The sequence below is a fragment of the Cucumis sativus genome, chromosome 4 (assembly GCF_000004075.3).
Source record: "Cucumis sativus cultivar 9930 chromosome 4, Cucumber_9930_V3, whole genome shotgun sequence".
In the NCBI taxonomy this organism is placed as follows: domain Eukaryota; kingdom Viridiplantae; phylum Streptophyta; class Magnoliopsida; order Cucurbitales; family Cucurbitaceae; genus Cucumis; species Cucumis sativus.
Genome location: NC_026658.2, coordinates 20786614 through 20805347, shown reverse-complemented (window position 1 = coordinate 20805347; position 18734 = coordinate 20786614). Strand labels below are relative to the sequence as shown.

At 32.8% G+C, this 18734-nt stretch overlaps 1 protein-coding gene across 2 annotated transcripts; it reads left to right on the top strand.

Annotated features, from left to right (window-relative positions):
• Positions 1-230: 230 nt before the first annotated feature.
• LOC101223053 (alternative NAD(P)H-ubiquinone oxidoreductase C1, chloroplastic/mitochondrial) lies at positions 231-12400 on the top strand. Of its 2 annotated transcripts, XM_004146366.3 has the most exons (11): positions 231-414; positions 705-904; positions 1702-1797; positions 6250-6316; positions 6416-6599; positions 7025-7118; positions 7216-7428; positions 8441-8845; positions 10633-10709; positions 11296-11399; positions 12114-12400. In XM_004146366.3, the coding sequence occupies exons 1-11, from the start codon at positions 366-368 to the stop codon at positions 12251-12253; spliced, it is 1629 nt and encodes a 542-aa protein (XP_004146414.1). In that variant the 5' UTR covers positions 231-365; the 3' UTR covers positions 12254-12400. The 2 variants fall into 2 exon arrangements, with proteins under 2 accessions (XP_004146414.1, XP_011653891.1); XM_011655589.2 differs by lacking the exon at positions 231-414 and having other exon boundaries at positions 443-904.
• The last annotated feature ends 6334 nt before the right edge of the window (positions 12401-18734 follow it).

Here is an 18734-nt window from a genome sequence, read left to right as displayed (position 1 = left end):
GCTAGTACAATTTTTTTTATTTAGAAAAATCGTTTAGACTTGACTACTCAAATTTAATAATTTAAACTATCATATACAAAAGAAGTTGAAAAAAAAATGATGGATCAACTCTAAACAACGATTATTTTTGCTATTTTGGAGAGCTGCTTTTTCGGTAAAAAGTAAAAAGTAAAAAGAAAAAAGAAAAAAGAGAAAGGGAGGGAATTGCAATTGTTGGTCCATGTGCCCAAACGCTACGTGGACTTAGAACCACCACTTTCCAGACCTTCCCTTCCTCTCTTGATTCTTCACCAAGTTGTTGGTTCTGAATATGATTACGATAAGAAGAACAAATCCTCATTTCTGATTAATTGTTGCACTCATCCATGGCGCCAATCGCATTCTCTTTATCTGTCTCCCTCGGACCCCTCAATTGTACGTTCTCTTTCTTTCTCTCTCTCTCTTTTCAAACCCACTTTACCTACAAAATGGATTTCCAAGGATCCTGTTTATTATCAACAAAATTATATGCATGCTTCCCTCAAACAAGTCTTTCCATTATGGTTTCTGCAAATTGCGGACGCTTATGGTCCCATACATGTAAATGTTTCACTTCAAATGGGCTGCATCACCTGGACATTTTCTCCAAAGAAAGCGGTGGAAATCTATGGTTTCAAGTCATGGTGATTTTTCAATGCTGATGCTTGTCTTTTGTATGGCTGTAGTTGCAGGTGCATCAGGGGGATCTGGAAAACTTTTTCCAGGTTCTTCAGGAAGACTTGGAACCAATTCGTGTCGGTTTTCAAGTTCTCGAGGTAAAGGGATAAGATGTGCTGTTTCTAGTTCATCAAATAACAATGGAGGCGTTGCAGAGATATCTGAAAGTGAATTGGCTAAGCATTTCTATGCCTGGCCAGACTACAAGGTCAGTGTTCTGGATATATAAAGCATCTTGCTTGTATATTCTGAGAGTCTGGAACTTGAGTTGGTGCAACTTCTACTATATTTGCATTTTTTTACGTAAGATATCAGCCCATGTCAATAATATGCTCTGTTGTAATAGCACGCTATTCAAGAAGCCATTTACTATCTCAGAGTTCAAGCAAATGAAAGTCAGACCTACTGTTTGTGAGATTATACTAGTTCATTTATGAAAACAAAGAAAGAATATCTATTTCTTAAGAGTTACCTAAATTGTATGTAGTTTTGTTACAGAATATCTATTTCTTAAGTGTTACCTAAATTGTATGTAGTTTTGTTACAGTACTTTGGCCTGCATCAGTTTATCTGCCAGTTACTAGCTTAGTTACACCTGTTAAGTACTGTCTATTACAAATAATATGTTTTGTACAGTAAAATTTAATAGGATTTGGTTAACAGTCAGATAAAGGGGGACTGGAATGTTGCGAGTCATGAGTCAAAGTAATTATTTTTATTTTATTTTATTTTGTTATTTTCTTTTTGGAGGGGAGGGGGCAGGATGAATTGAAACTTCATTGAGAACTATAAAAGAATATAACAAAACCAGGCCAAAATTACATTTACAAAAAGGTCTAGTGGCTGATGCCTACAAGGAAGCATTTAACCTTGCCGTTTCTTCCTTTAGGTGTATTTTCAAAAGAGAGGTGTAATATCTTTTTGTGCTTTATAGAAATTCTTTAAATTGAATGTCAATTAGATTAAGCCAAAGTGCTCCATTGTAATCTACTCTTGCATTCACAGAAGCCAAGAGTATGCATCCTAGGTGGAGGTTTTGGAGGATTGTATACTGCTCTGAGACTTGAATCTCTTTTCTGGCCAGATAATAAGAAGCCTCAGGTAATTTTCGTTTACTTTTGTTTCTGTCCATATACGGGTCATATTAGTTTCTATCATGTCATATCTCTCCATGTCTCTCTTATTATTTCTCTTTCCAATAAGTCAAAAAAGTTATGAAATATGAGCAAATGAGTAAATACACTATAAACAGAAACGAATTGATTTTCCCCTTCTCTAGCTTCTTTAATATATTGCTTTTGTTGCTGAAATGTTTTTGACGTGAAAAGCATATCTTTCAGTTTTCTAGCAATGAGTAACTGCAATATTTATAGAAAGAATTTATATGTTGTGGAAGCTCAAAGTTTCAACATATCATTTTCTTCACTTCTGAAATTTGTAAAGAGTATCATTCTCTATTCTTATTGGCACTTTATATTCAGTAATCAGTAACCACCCCCTCCCAAAGAAAAAGAAGGATTGAGGAAAATAGAATTTTCTGTTTAACATCTGGGAAGTTTATTTTTTTATTGTCTATTTATTATTTCTTTTGGTCTTTTCATTAATGTAGAAAAAAGAATAAATACAACTAAATTAACAGATTACAAAATGTAAACCTATAAGACAGAAGAATCAAAAGGCAAAAGGGAGAATACAACCACAAAGTCCAAACATAGAACTGAAAATAGAATTAAGGAAAAATTTAGGCAGCCCAATTCAAATTAATATCTTGCAAAGAAAATCCCCCGAAGAGTTTGGAATGGGAATACCAGAGAGAGGCCTTCAAGTGAGATATTTCAAAAACAATCAATTCATCAGCGATGCTTTCTTTCAAAAACACTTTGGTTTTTGTTGAACCATAACTCTGAGTTAACAGCCTTAACAGTATGATCCATAATAAAAGAGGACGAGGAGGGAGACAAGGGCCAATTGGCAGCTGCAGCAAATTGTACTGATTTATTTGAGAAAAACTAAGAATGTTGAAGCTTCCAAAAATTTTATGCCAGCAAGAGAGGGCATAGGAACAATAAAATAGTAAGTGATTTAGACTTTTCGAACTTGGGCCACATAATAGACAAATTGAGGTCATGAGTCTTAGAAAGAAGTTTTCTTGGCAGTACATCTGAAGAATTTAAACTACTATTTTTACAATCCACATAAGGATGTTGTTAGTCTACTTTGCATCTATTGAAAGCAATAAACACGAAACCAAAGCTTAAGTGGAAACTCAAGAACCGGGAGTTACGATGTTTTTAGTTTTATTATTTTTCTAATAAATTATAAATAATACAACAGGTACAAGGGAGAATAAATAGAATATATAAGGGAATAAAAAAAGAAAAGATTTAGGAATTAGGGAAAATATTCCCATAATCTTTCCATAAATATTCTAAGACTCTAACACTCCCCCTCAAGTTGAGACGTAAATATCAATGGCGCCCAACTTGCTAACACAAAAGTCGAAGTTTTGTATGAGAAGCCCCTTGGTAAGAACATCAGCAACCTGTTGACTCGAAGGGAGGTACGGAATGGATATGCTCCCACTGTCAAGTCTTTCTTTGATGAAATGCCGATCAATTTCAACATGTTTAGTTCTATCATGTTGAACAGGGTTGTTAGCAATACTAATAGCGGCTTTATTATCACATAAAAGCTTCAATCGTGTCTCACATTCTTGATGAAGATTTAACAGGACTTTCTGGAGCCAAATTTCCTCACATATTCTTAGACTCATAGCTCCGTATTCGGCCTCAGCGCTGCTCCTGGCCACAACATTTTGCTTCTTACTCCTCCAAGTTACAAGATTGCCTCAAACAAAGTTACAATAACCGGAAGTAGACTTTTTGTCAACACATCTTGCCTGATCCGCATCCGTATATGCCTCAATGGTCTTTCTGTCTTTTTTTCTAAACATAAGTCCTTTACCAGGTGTTGTTTTCAAGTATCTCAGAATTTTGTTGACAGCTTTCATGTGTTTCTCATAAGGAGCCTGCATAAACTGGCTAACAACACTCACAACAAAGGAAATATCAGGACGAGTATGAGATAAGTAAATCAATTTACCAACGAGGCGCTGATATTGTTCTTTATCAACTGGAACTTGATCATCAGAGTTTCCAAGTTTACAATTGAATTCAATAGGCGTATCAGCAGGGCGACATCCCAACATACCTGTCTTGGTTAGCAAATCAACGGTGTATATTCTCTGAGACACGGAGTATTTCTTTAGATTCAAAGAAGGTATCTCTGAAACAAGACAAGTAGAGGGATAGGACTTCTTAAGACAATCTAAAGGAGTTTGAAGGTGGAGAATACGAGAAGGCATTCTATTGATTAAATGAGTTGTTGTAAGAATAGCATATCCCCGTAAGTATGAAGGAAGGGAAATGGCTAGCATAAGAGAACGGGCTACTTCCAGAAGGTGACGGTTTTTCGCTCAGCCACTCTATTTTATTGAGGAGTGTAGGCGCATGAGTTTTGGTGAACAATCTCCTTGGAGGCTAGAAATTCACTAAGGTTATGGTTTTGGAATTCCAGACCATTATCAATTCTAAAAATAGCAATTTTTTGATGGAATTGTGTTTCAATGGTGTGATAAAAATTTTGAAAGTAGAGGAAACCTTAGATTTATTGGTGATAAGGTAGATCCAGGTAAGATGGGTATGATCATCAATGTAAGTTACAAATCACCGTTTCTCAGATGAGGTGGTGACCTTGGAGGGACCCCAAATGTCACTATGGATAAGGGTAAACCATTGTGTGGGTTTATATGGTTGTGAGAGAAAAGAAACCCGATGTTGTTTTGCCCGAATGCACACATCACAAGATATGAGGAGACATCGATTTTAGGAAAAAGATGGGGAAACAAATATTTTATATAAGTAAAGTTTGGGTGACCCAACCGAAAATGTCACACATAAAGTCATGTTCAGAAGTGCTAAAATAGGAAGACAGTAAACTAGTCCTAGAGATACTATTACCGGAGGTATCATCATCAAGGATGTAAAGTCCCCTGCCATGTCGGGCAGTGCCAATCGTCCTCCCCAAACTCAAGTCCTAAAAACAAACAGATTTAGGTAAGAAAGTAGCTTTACAGTGCAACGCACGAGTGTTCTTACTAATAGATAAAAAATTGTAAGAAAGCTTAGGCACATGCAAAACATTCTGGAGAGAAAAACCGTCAAAGAGAGTTATTTGTCCTCTGCCAACAATCGGGGCTAAAGAGCCATATGCTATCCTGATTTTCTCATTACTGGCGCAGGGGTATAAGAGACAAAGTGCTATGAAAAACCTATCAAGTGATTTGTGGCCCCCAAGTTCAAAATCCAGGGATTCTTCCCATCAACACCAATAAGACCAAGGGACTGAAGCATAGCTGACTGAGCAATGGCGCCTAGAGTAGGAGGGCTAGTCTGGCTAGCAGTAGGTCTAGTTGAGTGAGAGGTATTGGCAATCTTCCTAACATCGGTACGCTCTGAGTTCTGTTGCTCGTTGGAGGAACGTTTGTTACCTCTTGGGGGCCGACCGTGGAGTTTCCAACACTGATCCTTGGTGTGCCATTGTTTTTTGCAGTGCTCACATACGAGGATTGGCTTCCCACTATTCTTCTCATTATCGTGGGTCAAGAATCGAGCACTAAGGGCAGCAGAGTTGGTTATATAGTTTGAAGGTACATTAGGGAGCGAAGTTACCGGGTTCTTTGAATACATCGGTAGATCGGTCGATTTAGAGGGTGCACCAACTTCAGAAACAACTCCGTTGTAGGTTTGGTTAATCTCGGGACCACAAACATATGGCTGTCCATAACCGGAGGGTGCCAATGACTCGCCCGCTTCAATCCCCAATCTGTCATGGAGTTGGTCAGCCCCGTTCCCATGGAAGAAAGGTTGCTGTACAGGGTTGACAGACAAATCTGCACTCCTGTACAAATTTGACAGTTTTGCATGTTGCTGTCCGGCGGCGGATTACCGGAAGGGTGAGATGGTTGAACAGGTGACGGCGCCTAGAAGCAGATGGGATGGGTGGTGAGATGAACAGGTGGCGGCGCGTGTAGCGGTTTCTGGCTGGACGGTTGAGCGGACGGCGGCGAGGGTTGGCCCATTGGATAGATCGGTGGTTTCTGATTCCTTTGGGGTAGTTTTTTCATGGCGGTGGCGGCTTTTTGTTTGGTCTGGGTGTTTTCTAGGGTTTTGTTGTTGCTTTGCTTTGATACCATATTGAAAGCAATAAACACGAAATCAAGGCTTACGTGGAAACCCAAGAACTGGGAGAAAAACCACGATGTTCTTAGTTTTATTATTTTTCTAATAAATAATACAATAGGTACAAGAGAGAATAAATAGAATATACAAGGGAATAAAAAAGGAAAAGATTTAGGAATTAGGGAGAATATTCTCGTAATCTTTCCATAAATATTCTAGTCCATAATGGAGCATCAGGAAAGTAATTTTAAGCTACTTGAGGTTAATAATCTTCAGTTCTGATATTTCTTTAATCTTATTGGAATGGAACCAGGTGGTTCTTGTTGATCAGTCTGAACATTTTGTTTTCAAGCCAATGCTGTATGAACTTCTATCTGGAGGTCTGTCTTTCAACTTGTTTTATAATAGGATTTACTAGATTTTAACAAAATGTTCTTTTGCTCAGTTTTATTTAAAATATATTGTTTCATCAAATGTAGAAGTAGATGCATGGGAAATTGCACCTCGTTTTTCTGATCTGCTGGCAAACACTAGCATCCAGTTTATTCAAGACAAAGTGAAACTCGTGGATCCCTGTGATCATTATGATGCGAACAATCCTAAAAATCCTAGCTGTAGTGGAACTGTGTATCTCGAAAGTGGCCTTCATATTGAATATGATTGGTATTTTTTTATATATCCTTGCTATCTGACATTGCTAATTAAGGTTCATTTGATAACCATTTGTTTTTTTTTTTTTTTTTAATATTGTGCTTGTTTTCTCATAATTTCATTACAGTAATTTTCAGATTTCCAATGGAGGTATTTGACTTTAGAAAAATTTCATAAACAAAATCAAGTTTTTAAAATCAGCCTATTTTTTAGTTTTCAAAACGTTGCTTGGATTTTGAAGATACTTCTAAGTTCTAAAAGTAGTTAACAAAGAAATCCAATGGCCGAGAGGTTGAAGCAATGTTTACAAGCTTAACTTTCAAAACCAAAAACTAAAAATTCTATTGGTTATCAAATAGGCCCTAGTCTTCCTCTGGTTGTTGCTGGCACTGAAAGTTAGTCTCAACATATTTTTATTGTGGACCTTGGGCAGTCAGGCTGGTTCTTGCCTTGGGCGCTGAAGCTAAGCTTGATCTTGTACCTGGGGCTGCTGAATACGCTTTACCTTTCTCTACTCTTTGGGATGCACAAGTGAGTTAACTAAAAGAGTACCTCAGTGAAGTTGAAATCACTTGTATTGAAGTGATTTGTTGAGTTGTATGCTTTTTTGGTATTTCTTGTTTTACAGAGGGTTGACAGCCGGTTAAAGATCCTGGAGAGGATTAACTTCAATAAGAAATCCTTGATTCGGGTGGCTATTGTTGGTTGTGGTTACTCTGGCGTTGAGTTAGCCGCCACAATATCTGAGAGGCTGCAAGACAGAGGGTTGGTGCAAGCTATTAACGTGGAGACCATGATTTGCCCTACCGCTCCACCAGGGAATAGAGAGGCCGCACTTAAAGTAAGCTAGTGAACTTTTTGACACAACAAATTATGAATTAATTGCTTCAATGATTTCTAGAATTGCCAAAATCTAGCTGATGCTACATTATGTGCATTGTGAAAATTCTTATTTTCTTTTCCTGTTTGCTCGTGAGTTTTGATTCAATGATAATAGTCTTTTGGAAAGATTCTGGTTTAATTCAATGATTATTGGGTTCAAAGAATATTTTGTTTGAAAGAATCTGGTTTTAGCATTTTATTTTTAGAATACACTAACTTTGAAATTTTAAAGTTTAAAAAAACATTTTGGGAGCGTTTGGGCCACAGAGTTGGAAAGTTTGGAGTTGAACTTCCCTCCTTGTTTAGCCCAAGGAATTTGTTGGCTCTCCAATGAAAAAACATCAATTTTATAACTTATTAACTCTTGCCGCTTGGGCCCTAGGAGTTCACAACTTCACTCCTTGCCCCAAACACCGCCTTAGATAGTATTCTAGGTTAAATTATTAGCTTAACCTTTTATTTTATTTTATTTTAATTTAATATATTTTTATATTGTTAGTTAATAGTAATAAATCATTATTTCTTTAAGCTATTTCATTGTATTTAGTTTGATTGATATCCAAGAATACAGTGACCTGGAGATGGAGAATAAAATCTAAAGTAAAAAACAGCGTCTTAATACTTTCTGAAGCTCTAACCAATTGCTTCTAAAAGCAATTTTTTATTTTTTGAATTTGATGCTGGCAAACATATATGAAGAACGCCTTGTCTCCGTTTAAAAAAAAAAAAAGAAACATATATGAAGAACTTTATTTTGAATGTCTGTGAAAACAGAATACTGCCATCAGATCAAATGCTCGATAGGTCATTCAATGTCATATCTTCATATGCTTCAAGCTAGTCCAAATTGTTTGTTCCCTGTGCTGTTATCCTTCCTCTGGAAGCATATATGTGCCTAAATTGATATTTGTGATAATCTTTATACAAATCTTGATACAAATTAAATATCATTATCTTGCTATACATGTTAGGTTCTATCATCTCGGAATGTTGAACTTCTCCTAGGTTACATCGTCCGCAGTATTCAAAGAGTGGATGATGCAGAAACCTCTGAAGAGGCAAACAACAGACCAAGCCAAGGCACTCAACCAGATCTTGCTACAAGTAGGTATAGGTTGGAACTTCAACCTGCCGAAAGAGGATCTCAAGGTCGCATTCTGGAAGCAGATTTAGTATTATGGACCGTTGGATCAAAGTCTCTTCTTCCAACGTTGGAACCTTCTAAAAATTACCGCAAGCAACTTCCTCTTAATGGTCGGGGTCAAGCTGAAACCGACGAAACTCTTCGTGTTAGGGGTCATCCACGAATATTTGCTCTTGGTGACTCCTCTGCCTTAAGAGATCCAAACGGACGACCTCTTCCTGCCACTGCACAGGTATGAAATGCAATCATGATCTGATGCATTAAACTTGGATGCTTATTTTTTTTATTGAGAATATTACATGCAGATATAATATAGTTGAGGGGACAATAATATATGTTTGTCTCACGTTTTATTTGAGCAATTGATAAACTAATAAGATATGTGCTAAATTTACTTTTAACGTCCAACTCCAATGCAGGATAATATAAATTTGTTTATGTGTTCACACAGTATTGCAAGATAACATTAGAGAAAAATTAGAGTATGAGTAGATGATTAGTAGGAGTGTGTTTTATTGTTAGTAGATAGATTCAGCATTCTAGTCTGATTGTTGATCACCTTGAACCGACTCCTAGCTTGTTGATCAGCTTGGATCAACCTTGCATTTGTTGATCAACTTAGATGAACTTCTCATTGTAGATCTACTTGGATCGGCCTTTGGCTTGTTGACCAACTAAGATTGACATTTGTCTTATTGATCTACTTGGATCAACTTTTGCCTTGTTGATGATTGACTTGAATTGGCCTGGCTGGTTGATCTGCTTGGACCAGTCTCTAGCTTGTTTGATCTGCTTGGATCAGCTTCTGGCTTGTTGATTTTCTTGGATTAGCTTCTAGCTTGTTGATCTGCTGATTTTCTGTGTTTGAATGTGTGCTTGATTGGAGAAAGCAAAGCACGTGATGTTCTTGAAGTTGAAGTTTTGAAGAAAAGAAAGTTTGTATCTAAAGAAACTTGCGTCTTCAAGTGTGATCAACTTTAGGATTAGAGTCTTCTGACTGTGGAAAATTCTTTCTATACCTCTCAAGTATAAAATTTATGATCCCCTTGAAATTAAGTTTGGGACACATGTCAAATTTTAATTAGTCCAAATTCATTTATTTGTATTTTTATCCTTAGTTTGGTAAATGACAGGGCAATTTGTGATTAGTTTAAAATTTCTCATTCAACAGTTACATAATAATAAATTTAGATCTTGTTTTTATTAAAAAGTATCCTAACAGAATTCTCTTGTTTTTCGACTAACCTCACCATTTTGACCTTAAGAAATGTTTCTTCCTACTATTTACAAGCTTGGCAGCCATAATTTAGAAGTTGGTTCGCTTTGTTGTTTGATCCTCTCACTTTTGGTCTTATAGTACTTCCTTCCTTTCCTGGATTGTCTTAAGTTGGCTGGCTTTAAAGGTTAGGTGACGTTTCGGGTAAAGAGTGAGTTATTATAGTTTAGTTAAAAAGTTTGTATTTGAATTGTATATTATTTTAGTTTGGGTTATATTAGTATATGTTTGTTGGGTAGATTATTTTAGGTTAAGAAAGAAATAATAAATACTGTAGTAAAATGATGAATGTCAAATAGTAAAACTGTAGCAAATAGTAGTAGATGGGGTGTCTTGAAATAGTTTTTACTGTAGCTAATTGAGAATTTTTAAATAGAATTTACTATAACTAGTGGTGATTATTATAGTCTTGCATAATCCTCGTCCCAAACGGTTCGAATGTGTTCTCTAGTTTTGAGTTTCTTGTCTGTAATTGATTTGTTAGGTTTTAAGTATTTGCTTTTTGTTGTTTTCTCTTAATTGTTTCTCACAGTAAGTTCTATTTCCTTTTAAAGAAAAAAAAGTGTTCGTGGAGAGAAGCTAGTTTGAACCAATAAAACAACACATGTTTATCCAATATCCAAACAGCTTCCATAGCCTTTCTTCAATTTTCCCTACTTTACGTTTGTCTTTTATTTTATGTTTTCATTTTTTTTAATACATTTTCTTCAAAGTTAAAGATATTCTTCTTGTTCTCCAAGCAGGTTGCTTTCCAGCAAGCAGACTTCGTTGGTTGGAATCTCTGGGCTGCTATCAACAACCGTTCTCTTTTGCCCTTTAGGTTCGAAATTTCGATCTCTTGGTACCAAATTAGCTTTTCTCAACTTTCATGAACATATTTTCTTTTCCAATACACGCCTTTGACAGTATTTATAGGGACTAAGTACTTGTTTGGAATTACTTTTCAAGCGTTTGTAAAATGACTTGAAAGTCGTTCCAAATCAGTCTTAAAAGTGTTCTTTTAAAATTTATTTGGTTAAACTTTTAACAGCAGTAAATTAAGTACTTTTATTTTCTAAAATCACAATTTAAAGGTTTTGCGAATCTAAAGTAGTTTGAAATATTTTAAACAGGGACAAAAAAAACAGTTGGGGGCATTTGGCCCACTAAATGGAGTTAATATGTTGTAGTTAGTAAGCTTGTGTTTGAGGTAGAATTGTAAAGTCGAATTCCTTGAGAATTGTAAAAAGTAAATTAGGAAAGTAAAGTGAAATTTTTGGTAAATGTAAAAAGTAGACATAGATGGGAAGATTGAGTTCTTGCGTAAATGTGAAAAATATAAAAAAATAAGAAGATAAAGTTAAGTCGATAAATGTGCAAGTTGAGTAGTATTTACTTTGCTGTAATTTGTTTATTTGTTTTTGTAGATATCAGAATTTAGGAGAGATGATGACTTTGGGAAGAAATGACGCATCAGTTTCTCCAAGTTTCATTGAAGGTTTAACCTTGGAAGGTCCGATCGGTCATGCAGGTATATATCATCTCTTTAAAGATCTAAGTTTGATAATTGATTAATGAGCCAATAAGCCTTTACTTATAGGATTCAAGCAGGTTCATTATGATTAGTGGAATAATACTACACTTGAAACAACCCCTAAAACTAATATTCTAACAACTTGTATACACAATTCCATAGACCTTTTAGATCATAATGTTACATTAAAAACTACTTTGAAGAAATCTTTAGCCCAAACTTTTTATTATAAATCCTCAGAAATATCGTATTTAAATGACTTGTCACTTTGATATTCAGTTGTATACTCTGGAGAGTTTTCTATACTTGAAGTGATGTGTTTTCTTAGTGTCCTAAAGTGCTTTAAGGTAGTCTTACCTTATTTTAAGGCTAGAATACACTTTTAAGGTAACAGTGACTTTGAAATTTTTAGGCTCATTTGACAATCATTTTGATTTTGTTCTTGAAAATTAAACAACCATCTCCAACTTTCTTCCTTTGTTATCTACTCTCTACCAAGTCAAATTTTGACAACAAAAATAATAGCTTTAAAAAATTTGTTTTTGTTTTTGAAATTTGATTAAGAATTCAACCATTGGGTTTAAAAAATGGAATATGATAAGCAATAGTTAAGGAATAATAGTGCAGATTTAGAACAACCTCCAAATATAGACTAATATCATACTTAACAACTTATAAAGTTAATATGATGAATTTTTATTTTTTTGGCAGCAAGAAAAATAGCATACTTGATAAGACTACCAACGGATGAGCATAGGGTTAAAGTGGGGATCAGTTGGCTTACAAAGTCTGCTGTTGATTCCATTGCAACAATTCAAACCACCTTTACTAATGTATTCACTTCTCAATGAACCATTCTCTATATATAATGACTATTGATATGTATCTACATTTATTAGAGGGTTGGTTTACTATGGACATTAAAATTTCAACATTTGATGATGATCTATACTCAAAGTTTTTTGTGGTATTTTAATTAAAGTCGGTTTACTTTTCCATAATCCAAGTTAAATATTAATGAAATATGAAAGAGAACATGTTTTATTGCATTTGAAAACATGTTAGGCTTTGTATTTAAAATTTTCAAATTTTTAAATTTGAATACAAAATTTAAAACTTCTTACCTTGGAAAATGTAATTTGTATCATATGTTAATAATTTTTTAAAACGAAATTTAAAAATAAAGAGAAGCCCAAAAACTAGTTCCCAAGTGTTTGGTTACTCTCTTTGACAAAATTAGGGTAGTTTTGGGTCCGTCCTTTCTTTTTAATCAGGGTGATCATCGAGAATAGCAAATTATTAGTTAACTAATCTCTTAAATGCCCCTACCCAATCTAAAAAATACAATTGTTTACTTAAATCTTAAATCCACTATAATTACAATAACATATGCTACATAAATATTTTTTTCCAAAAAACATAAAGATTAGAAAATTTGTCATTACGCTGCCAAAAATTAAGGAAAGTTCGAAAATTCATATGTTCATCTTTTTACCAATTTTCTCCCGAATCACATTTGTGCAACACCAAAAACGACAATGCACAAATCAAGTCAAAAGATGGCGTGCAAAGAAACGACAATGCACAAATCAAGTCAAAAGATGGCGTGCAAAGAAGAACTAAGTATGGCTCGACGGCTCAAGTCTAGCTTGGACGGAGGCAAAGCGGCTCAGATCTGAGCGTGCAAAATGGATGAGCTCAAGTGGAGAACAAAACAGAGAAGCTACAAGAATTGAGTTAGGGATGACTTGATGGTCATACTCTGATACCTTATCTCTTTGGCTTAACTCTATTTCTCATCCTCACCTCATTGATTTTATTTGCTTGTTCCCTTCTGGAAACACCCTACTTCCTCTTCCTCTTCCTCTTTTCTCTACGAAGAACATCCAAAAATCATGAATATCGATACGCCTTCCGCAACAATCGCCACCGTCGTCGTCATCGCTAGAAATCACATGCCCACTTTCTTCGCTACCGCTACTAATACACAGCACTAGCTTAATTATTCTCATTCTTCTAATTTCTCTTCATCGAAAATCCATCTTCTTTCATTTTTGCTTCCTTCTAATTTTATTATTGGAGGAACTTGTAAATCCACCGAAATCGAGTAAAAAAAATATTAGATATTAACCCTAGATTTCATCCTAAAATCAAGTCTCACGTTATTCAATTTAGCTTTTTTTACTATATCATTACTCCATATAATCATATTAAATTATATAATAAGAAATTCTATCACAAAACAATGTATTAATAAATATTTGATATTATGTATTATTTAATGAAATTTTCATAAATAGTTTGAAATATAAAGATTGTGAAACGGTTGAATTTATCTTTGTCATTATTTTAGATTAGGATCTAAAATTTGAATCCAAATTGTTATTAAAAATATCAATTATAAATTATACAAATGAATTGTTAATTAATTGATTTCAAAAATCTTCCCAGCATGAAAATTATAGCCATATTTTTTAGAAGATGTTGGTGCAATCTTCCCAGCATGAAAATAGCACATTTAGTTAAGATTTAGCAAGGTTGAATATTGTTTCCAAATTCTGTATCCATGAATACGTGATATTTTGTCTCATTTTTTTTAACTTAATGTGAATCTTTACCCTTATTACTATGATAATTATGTTAAGAAAAACACCTAAATTTTGGAGCGTCACAGTGTGCCCGGTATTCTTGTAAATCAATTAAAATACATTGTATTTGTATAATTAGATTTATATTGTAGTTAGTTGCATATTCCCACTTATTCTAGAATGAAGATTGTATTTAACTGTTTTAAATTTCAATAAATCTTATACATCTGTTCCATGATGTGGATCTTGAGATTTGAGTTCACTATTTAAATACGATGCATTTCCTGCATAACGATGTTTATGGATGATAAAAAATTTCTTAAATAATCATATGGACGTTAAATGCATCGTAATTATAAGGAGAAATAATTTTTTTTTATGGAATGATCGTTTAACCATTTTATGGAAGTTTTAATTTCAATTATTATTACGTTAAATGCACAATTATAGGAGAAATAACAAATTTAATATGAAGTTGTTATATCAAATGCACAATTTTAGGAGAAAATACCATTCTAAATTCAAATTTTGGATATTTTTCGATTAAACATTCAAATTCAAATAATAAATAAATATTTATAAACATTGAATTATAAATATGAAAAATATGTATTATGTATAATATAATATAATGCTACTAAATATTAACCAAATCATATGAAACGTATGAGGAAAAAGTTATATTATCAATCATTTTATTGATAAAAAAAAGAATTAAATAGCTACTAGTATATATATTATGAATTATATAAATAAATTATTAATTAGTTGATTTGAAGCCTACAAATTCAAAAATCTGATATGAATTGATTGATTCAATTAGATTCAACTTGAAATAAATATTTATTTAATATTTTTTTAAAATTGATTGTTTTCAAATACATTGTATCTGTGATTTTGAATTATATTATATCACTTTTATTTATATAAATACACCTGAACTATATTATATCACTTTTATCTATATAAATACACCGTATCTGCGATAAAATAATTTTTTTCTTCAGGAGTAAAATTGGCTAAAAAAATAAAAAAAAATGAATACATTAGACGGTTTTGCTATAAATCAATTTTTTTTTAAATTTGTTATTTTCCAATTTGTTATCAATTATTTTGTCATTTTCACACTTTTCTCTTTTAATTATTTATATATATATATATATATTTACTCGTGGGTCTCATAGTTTTTTTATATTATTTATATATTATTAAATATATAAATAAATATTATATATATTAAATATTTAATTGGATTAAAATTAATATCTTTTCTTTATATATATTAAATATTTCAATTATAAAAATATATTTACCTATTAAAATTAATATCTTTTCTATTTTAATTAATTAATTATATATATATATATATATATATATATATATATATATATATATATATATATTAAATATTTCAATATTCAGTATTCAATTTTTCTTATTAAATTTATCAAAATTATATATATGTTTATTTTTAGTTTTCAGTTTTTTTAAAAAGCACATGCATTAACAAAATATATTAAACAAATTAAATAATAATAATAATAATGGAGAGAAGTTGAATATATAAATGTTTAATTTTTAATTCTTCTTATTAAATTCATATTTTCGAATTTAATTTGATTATTTCTAGATCAAAATTATGCATATTTTTTTTTTTCAATTTTTATTTTTTCAAAACATATATATATATTAACAAATATATTAAACAAATTAAAATGATAATAATAATAATTGAGAGAAGTTGAAGCTTACTCAAAATAATAATAATAATAATAACAAAACAATTGAAGTCACCAATGCACATTACTCATAGAGTAATTGAATAAAAAAAAATTAATGTTTATGGCAAAAGGAAAAGAACAAGAATCGTAAAATAATTTAAAGTTATCGATGTAAATTATGGTTCAATTCCAAATTAAATTTAGAAAACCTAACCTAACTAAATTAGGAAACAACACTAATAATTTATTGTTGTATCCATTACGAAAATTTAATAGGGTTAAAACTAATACTATCCTCGTCATCTTCCACCTTCTGTAATAGAATATAATGTCACAAATACCCGTTAAACACTAGCTTAACATCAAAAAAATGACCAAATATTGTTTGCTTAAACATATACAACTATCTAGGTGTTAACTTCTTCTTGATGCTCGAGACAATTTGACAGAAATTGGAACAACAAGTCTAATTAGTATAAGAAAAAATATAACGTGTGAATTTTAATAACCAAAGTCATCCGACAAATAAAAATAAATAAAAGCACGTGGAAAAATCAATTAGAATAGAAAACATAAAAACACACACATACATTTCTAAAGAATCTGTCAAAATTGTTGAGGCAATTTCAAGGTAAACTTAGTTAAGATCATAACAATTTATTTAAGAACTCGGAGCATTTATACCCGAGTGTCATGAGATTAGGGTTTTTAGTTACATTTTGGGTAACATCTCGAAACATTCTTGAGATGCATATACCCCGAAATTTTACAAAGAATGCAAAAAGCGCAAGGCATCCAAATCTCGGTATGAATGGTAGCAATTTCAATAGAGACTCATGAGTTTAATTTGTTGACGCAATAGTTCATACAATTTCTTATTAATTGGACAGGTAAATGATTAGTTGAACTAATTAATTTTAACATGCTACTTTTACAAGACATGAAGATACTAATTTTATTGATTTTTTTTCTCCCAAATTCAATTAATTCTCCTACTTATCTACAAAATCAACCTCACCAACTTCTTTGAACATTTGAATTATTTTAATATATGCATCTACATAACATTCCTCAACCAGAAGATTTTGAAAAGGGTGACTATTAAATTAGTCAATAATAGGCCCCATGGTTGGGGATGGGTTTTGTGCTTATATATTATCTTGCTCCTTACCGTCTACGGATTCTCTAATGAACAATTTGTTTTTGGTTCTTAATATAAACAAAATTTCTCTTGAGTTGATGGCAGGAAAGTGTGCCCCATTGTTCAAGATTGGGTGATAGTACTTAAGAGACTAGTTCCTCTACTTTACCTTATAGCAAAAAGAAACTCCTCTAAGGGAGTAACTTCCCTACGTGGTCTTGTCCTCATGATATAGTAGGCTTATTGAGTTTGACAACACAAACCACTCTCACCCATACAAATGGAAGGACAAGCTATCACGGACGGAAGTCCTTAACTCACTTAGAATTGAGATCAAGTACAAATGTTAAACTAAGGCAATTTCCTTCACATATCGGGTCCCACTACTCGGTTCTAAATCCTGAGAATAATGGGTCACTCTAGTGGTGGTCTCGGCTTCAAGTTTGTGAGAAGATTATGAGGATCGAGAGGTTTCAAAGGTATGTATTCGATAATTCTAATTTCATTTAATTATGGTAGTTTAAGTATATGTTAATTTTTAAATAGTTTAGATGCAATTAGAGTAAAATATATCTGTTTTTTCGTTGCGCATGCCTCGTTTTTCTTTAAACCCAACGTTTTGTTAGGTAGTCTCACTAATTTTAGTGAGCTAGGTGTTACAATTTGATGAAGGTAAAAAACCCACCAGAGAAAGTAAATAGTGAGATGTTGGGCCATAATGAATTCGAGACATGCAATTTTGCATGATTTTTCTCGATCTCTTTCTGTCTCTCGATTTCTTCATCCATCGGGTCTCACACTCTCGATTCTAAATCTGGAGAATAGTAGGTCAACTCTCTAGTGCTTGTCCGATTTGTGATTTGGTGGAGTCCTATGCATTTACAATAGCTACAAAGGTACGTATTCGACGAACTCTAATTTCTAATTAAATAGGGTTTAGAGTTGTGCATGTCAATCTTAGTAATTAGAGTAAAATCTCGATTCTAAATTTTGTTGCATATGTTTAAATTCCATCAACACAAACTCTTTGTATGGTATACACTCACATGTCTCCACATGAATGATTTGGATAATCCTGATTACTAAAAAAGACCCAATGAGAGTGCAATGACTCAAATTTTTCATAACCAAGCTAGAGACCATTACTAATGTGATTATCTTAACTTTCTAAAAACAATAGCAGAAGTATAAACCAAACAATTCCCATATAGCATGTCACGGGTCTTTCTTGTTGCTCGTCAACTTTCCATTTCCTCAATCTTTGCTTGAAATATTACACATAAAAAAAGGGTAAGTATAAAAATATATCTAGTAATGAACCAACTACTAGTTCTGCTAGGTGATTTGTTAACTTTCCATTAGGAAGTACCTTAAACCAATAATATCGTGTGCTCATAGGAACACTCCTAATCAAGCGAGTGATCTCATAGGACACCCCTAATATGATGATCCTGAAGGAACACTGTACATGTGGGGTACACAATCTAACATCCAAAGTTAACAGACACCATCGTTCAGAGCATGTAACAATCATCATATACATGACATGAAACATCAATCGTAACAGTTTATAATCATGTAATCCATAAAACATGCATAATCATCATATAACATTAGCCAACAACTACAACAACTAATCAACTGTGAATTTTAGGTACCATCAATGCATAAACAGTAAATACATGGTTCTCAAATTTAGTTTGAAGGTTAGTAGAATCTCTTACAACTCATATATGCATTTTACCTATTGTTAATGCATATTCATTCAATGCATGCATACTCTTAAATTTCATTCGAATGTCTGGTACTAGAATATTCTTACTAGAGATTGGCTAAAAGAAAATCCTTGGTTGATCGCCAATTTCCCCAATTAAAAAAAAAC

Bases quoted from the DNA above. Each gene is read 5' to 3' on its own strand.
- LOC101223053 (XM_011655589.2), top strand. From the start codon at position 584: ATGTTTCACTTCAAATGGGCTGCATCACCTGGACATTTTCTCCAAAGA. The intron at 905-1,701 runs GTCAGTGTTCTG...TTGCATTCACAG, and splicing joins ATGCCTGGCCAGACTACAAG to AAGCCAAGAGTATGCATCCT. The intron at 11,400-12,113 runs GTATATATCATC...TTTTTTTGGCAG, and splicing joins AGGTCCGATCGGTCATGCAG to CAAGAAAAATAGCATACTTG.